The sequence below is a fragment of the Corapipo altera genome, unplaced genomic scaffold (genome assembly GCF_003945725.1).
Source record: "Corapipo altera isolate COAL_440 unplaced genomic scaffold, ASM394572v1 113, whole genome shotgun sequence".
Lineage (NCBI taxonomy): Eukaryota > Metazoa > Chordata > Aves > Passeriformes > Pipridae > Corapipo > Corapipo altera.
In genome coordinates this window covers 404,182-410,181 of record NW_020884895.1, presented here as the reverse complement: position 1 = coordinate 410,181, position 6,000 = coordinate 404,182, and the positions used below count along the sequence as shown (strand labels likewise).

General features: G+C 46.9%; 1 protein-coding gene across 7 annotated transcripts in view; it reads right to left on the bottom strand.

The window, feature by feature from the left end:
- Positions 1-3,133: 3,133 nt before the first annotated feature.
- Positions 3,134-6,000, bottom strand: part of FGF12 (fibroblast growth factor 12) — a 224,899-nt gene continuing 222,032 nt past the window's right edge. For all 7 annotated transcript variants that reach the window (XM_027647299.1, XM_027647296.1, XM_027647295.1 and 4 more), the window contains one exon: positions 3,134-3,502. In XM_027647299.1, coding sequence (XP_027503100.1) covers positions 3,384-3,502 — 119 coding nt within the window. In that variant the 3' untranslated portion in view covers positions 3,134-3,383. The remainder of the gene's footprint in view (positions 3,503-6,000) is intronic.

Genomic DNA, 6,000 nt, shown 5'->3' with positions numbered 1-6,000 from the left:
CCTGCAATCTGTGGATCTCCCCAAACTATCCCAGGCATATGGAGGGCATTGAGGCACCTGGAGCCAAGCAGCTCCTGGTCAGCAGCTGGTGCTTGTAGACACCAGGGAGCTGGGCTGTGCAGCCTCACTGGTTTTTGGGCTATCATGATGTCAGGTGTCCCTGCATTACACCGTAAGATGACTTTTGCAGCTTCCTTGAGGTCAAGAAAATCACAGCTATGTGGGAGGGTTCCTAAGGTATGTGGGAGAATTTTTATCATGGTTTATGCCATCATATGTGGCTCACTGTTTGCCTGGGCTAAGCAGGCAGCATGGAAAGCCAGCACTTACCTTCAACACATGGCAGAAGACCTGCTCCAAGGCAGCACAGATGCTGGGTGAGAGCAGGAGCAATTGGCTCTCATTTTGGGCAAGCTCAGTGAGCGTCACATGGGAGTGATTAGCTCAAACACCATGGACCAAAGGAGCAGATTATTTTGACATTTAGGCCTGAATATGGCATTTCCAGGGACTCCTGTAATGATTTGGACAAAGACTCTTAACAAGACAAAACCCAGCATGGAGAGTGGTGAGTCACACAATGGAAAAATCAGCACATGGTAGGACTGGATCTGCTTGTGTCCGCAGCTTCCTGGGGTTCAGGCAAAGTGTATCCTGCACACAAGATTACAGCAATTTTTAGGCTCTCATGCTGAGGCTGCTCTTGATGACATCAGTGCCCTTGGCAAGTTGCTGGTGGCTGGGTGCAGAAGAGGTTTGTGGTATCATAGTGTGCTGTGGGTGTTCTGTTCCTTGGTAGGTGCTGCGCTTCCCCTCCACAAGGACAGCTGGAAAGGCTGTGGCTCAGTGACTAAAACCATGGCCTGGTGTTTGCTGCTTAGTTCAGGGGCCTGCTATCTCAACGTGTTGTTCTTGAGACTCCATTTCTTTGAATGTACATGTCTCCAGTGAGTAAGCTTTTCCCCCACACCTTAACTTGGGGTGCTGTCTAGTTTGTGAGAGAGCTGAAATGTAGGCAATGAATTAGATGGGGCTGGGTGTGTGTTCCCAAGCTGAGCATGTGTTCGTGACCTTGCCCCAGTGTTGTGAGACTAGAGAGCAACAGTAAGTCTCTCCACCATGACTGGCAGTCCCAGATAACCTATAGCACTGGGGGTCTACCTACAGGTGCAGCATTAAGTGGCAGAGCCATGGCAAGAGGCCCTTTATTTCAAGGTTTCAGCTTTTCAAAACACAAAAGGACATGCTTGAAATTCATTCCTTCATGCTGATCCTGGGAGTCTTCCATAACCTTGAAATTTGGCTGTGTCTTTGCTTTCCCCACTTGCTCTATGCCTGTACAGAGCTGCTCACCGAGCCCTGACACACCCCAGCGCTGACGAGTGTCGTGGGGCCGGGGGCACCCAGGTCAGGAACATCACGACTAGCCCTGGCACTCTCCTCTCCCACAGTCACAGCAGTTTTGTGTGTGTGGCACCGGCCAGCTGAGGCATTGGCAGGGATAGCAGAGGAGCCTCAACAGTTGAGGTGGTATTTGGTGTGTCACTTACGAATGACACAAACTCTCCCACCCAGCTTGTAACTGCAAGGCTTTAGGCTGGTTCCCATAGTATAAAGTGCCATTCTGACCCATCAGTTCTGTTTTTCACCTCTTGCAGAAGCTCATGGTCTGAGCAGCAAAGGCTTCCCAGGTGCCTTGGCGAGGGCAGTGCCTGTTTTTGTAACGGCAGCTGTATTGCTGCTGCCATTTGACCCTCCTGCCTGCAGGTCCTGGGTGCTGAGAGGTCAGAGACTGAAGTTAATGTGTGTGGCCAGAGAAAGAGGCTTCTGCCCATATTGCCCTGCTTCAGTTCCACCCCGGAGCAAGGGCGTATGGTTCGCTGCTGACCTCCAAACTACAAGGAGAGAGAGGTCCAGACAGGAAGAGCCTTGTAAGTCCCCACTAATGCCCTTGTTACTGCAGGTGGGCTCAGTGCTGGGCATCCCTCACCCCACTGCCCTCTTCCTTGCCTTTCCCAATCTGTGAATTCGTTACCTCTGAAGTGCTTCTCCAGCATCTGCAGCCCTGGAATTGGCAAGACACGTGCCCACACCCACACCCAGGCTGCTGCAGCATCTCAGGGGGCCTCATCCCATCACAGTCCTGGCAGTGGTAAGGCTGTGGATTAGAGGGTTTTGTAGCCTCGGCTTTGAACATGTGTCAAACATGATATGTGTGGAGCTGTAACACTCAGGGAGACCCCAGCTGCTGGAAGGACACGGCAGCATGTCCTTGCCCTGGCACAGCTGGACAGGCACAACCACCCATGTTCCCCTACAGTTGCTCCCTCCCCACACCCCTCCTTCCCTCGCTGAAATCCCTGCGTTACGCACTCATACAGCACATGCCTCACCATTTCCATCTGACAGTAAGGATTTCAGTAGCGTTTCTTGCTCTGTTTCCTATTTTAAAGCAAGCAGCTATCTGTCCTTCCCTTTATCTCCTAGTTCTCCCCTAATAAATATGATCACTTCATCCTGTGTGACCTGAAAACCCATTTCTGAAATGCCCCCGGCAACTAATACAGTAAAACAAGCTTATAAATATAAATAATTATGATAAAAAGGCATAAAATGCCAGACTTGGGCCAAACATACTCACGGAATGACATTAGCAACAAATAACTACGCAGTGTTTGAATGTAGATGGAAAAAGCTGAATACAGAGTAGCTACTTCATTGCCCATAACTGTCAGACTCCTAATTCGGACAGGCCATATTTTACTAATAGCAGAGCAAACAGGGTCGTAATCTATCCCTACCTTTCCTGCTTTGTAAAGAATCCCATCCATCCCCAGGGAAGTAGGGGTGTTAAAAACAATGGTGTGAACGTGAGGTGAAAGTATAAGACAGAAAGCACAGTCCCAGGCTGCATTTCCCACGTGTTTCTCTCACATCATATGCTAAGTTCAATTTTCCAAAAGCTTTGTTTTATTTTTAAAGGTAACATCTTTATTATTATTATTATTATATTTATTAGTTGTTATTATTATTATTATGCAGAGATGAGATTTTTTTTTTCCCCCTTTGATCACAGAGCAAACAGTTTGCTTTTGAAAATGTTAATGGAGTCCTGATTTAAAACATTTTTTTCTTCACTTTTTTTTTGTTGTTGTTGTTGTTGTTGTTTGTTGTTGGTTTTGTTTTTTAAAACGTTGCAACAGGCAGGATCTGGGATTCGATTTTCTCGTCCTACACAAAGAAAGATTCTGGAGTTCGCACTCCTAGCCACTACCGGTAGGTCCTGCCTTGCTCAGTTGTCATCGTCTCAGTGTGGTTTCGCCAGGTGGGGTGGGTAGGTGGGTGGGAGGGGAGGAGTTGGAAGAAGGGAGGGAATTTGTCAGCTATGTCGAGTCTTGGTTAACAACTTTGCCTCCGTTCATGGTTGGTGTCCCTGAACTTTTTCTTGAGCGTCCTTGTTTTTCTCCAATTTCATGCAGCGATGGCTCTCTGTACATGCACACTGCAAACAGAAAAGACACATTAACAGCACTGAAGTCACAGGCATTCGTGACCATAATGAATTATTTCTTTGTATACGAGACTGAAATTCCAGCCCAAGACAAACACACACAGAAACCTCAGTGACCCAGCCATAGATCCCGTTATCCAGCAGGATCTGTTACCTGCCCTTGCTGCTGCTCCTGCTTCTGTCTCAGGATGCATCCAAAGGCACAGAGAGAAACAGGGGATTGCTCACAGATAAATCTTTCTAGGTTTTCTGTGCTTTATGATTTTTTCATTTTATATTCATATATATAAAATAAACATTCCAATTCATAGAACCATGTATTGTCTAGAGATGCTGATCATTATCTAACAACAGGTCCAAGAATTACCTGGTTCCCAGCCCTCAATCTCCAAAAAAAGCCCTTGAGAGACCTGAATCAAAGCTACATGTGCATCTGAGCCATCCAAGCCTTCTGGGTGTTGAGCTCTGGATATGGAATTGGTGACTCAAGCCCATTTGGCTCCATCAGCCAAGAGCTGAGATCTGCTCTCAGCACTTCTTATTTTTTCCTCTGTAAATCAGACAGCCAGACAAGGCCAAGGCCATGAGGGGACACACAGGGATGAGTTCACTGACAGCAAGCCAGGAGCCATCCCTGCTTTGCGTGGTGATGTGGCAGCACTTAAGAACAGGGTGGATGGAGGGAACCTTCCCTCCAGACCCTGGCTAAGCAATGTGTGTCCTATAAAAATGTACTTGCTGGAACCTAGACAGCCGGAGAAGGCAACGTCTGCCCAAGGCATGGCTCATGCCCGTGTCCCCATGTGCAGCACAAAGCATTTATCCAACTCACCATGTGGACTAAGTCCTCATGGCTGTCCTTGTGCCATGTGAGGTGTGCCAGAGCAGGGGTATGGGCTGAGCAGCTCAATGCCTCACACCAATGGGGAGCATCTCTGATGAGCTCACTGCAAATGTGGCAGGGTGTACATGTGATTGAAATAGTGAGGCATCTCAAGGGCAGGCACACTGGAGTTGAGAACACAGGGTAAGTTTAGACTGCCAATGTCATGTCTGGATCTTTACAAAAATTAGAATGGAAAGAAAAGATTATGCATTGCTTCATTTTGTAAAGCTGTCACATCACAAACAATAGCACAGAGCTCCAACACAGGATAGAGTCCATCAGGGTTTGGTTCCGGGTAATCAACCAGAACAAAACTTCAAAAATTATCTGAAGTAATGAAAAAAAAGACCCTATCTATGAAAAGGCGATGTAAGCACTTGTATTTATAACCTCCCTCGATTTGCAAATAAATCCCAGCAATTAGAGGCAGACTGCAAATGACATTATTGCTCTGCATTTTTACTCCTGACTAGATAAACAGTTATAGCAGTGTGCAACAATACAGGACAGAGATAAAGTGCAGTCAACTGTGTATTAATAGGAAATATATTGAATTGAATATACGAGCAGTGAAAAAATATTACTTTTCCCACAGAATATTTTTCATGCAAGGCTTTCAAAGCAGTTTAAACACAGACACACACTGGGCCTTCCAGTGTGGCTCAAGGAAGGTACTGCTCTGCCAACTCTTATTGCTACTGGAGATATTTTTGATGAAAATTAGAAAAAAGAGAAAATGAAGGACTTGTCCCATGGGCCTGGGCCAAGATGAGCAATGCCAGGACTGCCCATCATGCCCAGACTATTGATGCTGTCCGCGTGCTGCAAGGACAGTGTGTAGCATGGTAGCAACAGACAGAAAAGGGCAGTCTCACTCCCTGTCAGCTGCTGAGCTGCCCCTCACACCTTGGAGAGTGTCACTCAACAACATGGTGATGGTGGCAACGTACCTAATAAAATCTTAAAGAAAGTATGAAACGTTTAACAACTGAGGAACACCTGTGCCCTTGCGATTTCTTATCCTGAGTTGCAGAGCCTTTGATAAGCACTGAGGATGTACATCACTTCTGTTACTGACGTTATTCTCTGATGTGATGTTTGCCCAGCAGAATTAGGTGTTTGTGGCAGTGTTGCCTCAGTGCCCCTGACATTCCATACACAAAGTTCTGCCTCAAGTACACTGTTGCCTTCATCCTGACATCCTTGGTCCCAAGTTGGAGGTGGAGGGACCTCCATAAGTTCTTTCCCCAGGCAGCTACATGTACGAAGCTCATCTCACCCACACCCATTCCCAACATCCCATCGGGCTGGGCCACAAGGGCTGAGCACAAGCAAAACCTGCAGCAGTAGCACCATGGCATGTTGCCTTTCCTCAAATCCCTGGCCTGACCATGGCCTTTGGGCAAAAACATTGAGCTGCTAACAAGGCCCACAGAGTAATGAATATAAACCATGTTATAGAAGTAAACAACATTTGCAGCTACCAAAAAAAGGAAACCCTGTATGTAACAAGCAAATAGGGCAGAAATTATAAGTTTATCTTCCAGTCTAGTGCATGATACAAGTACTGATGTGGGGCATGGTTGGAGGCTGCTTACACTCA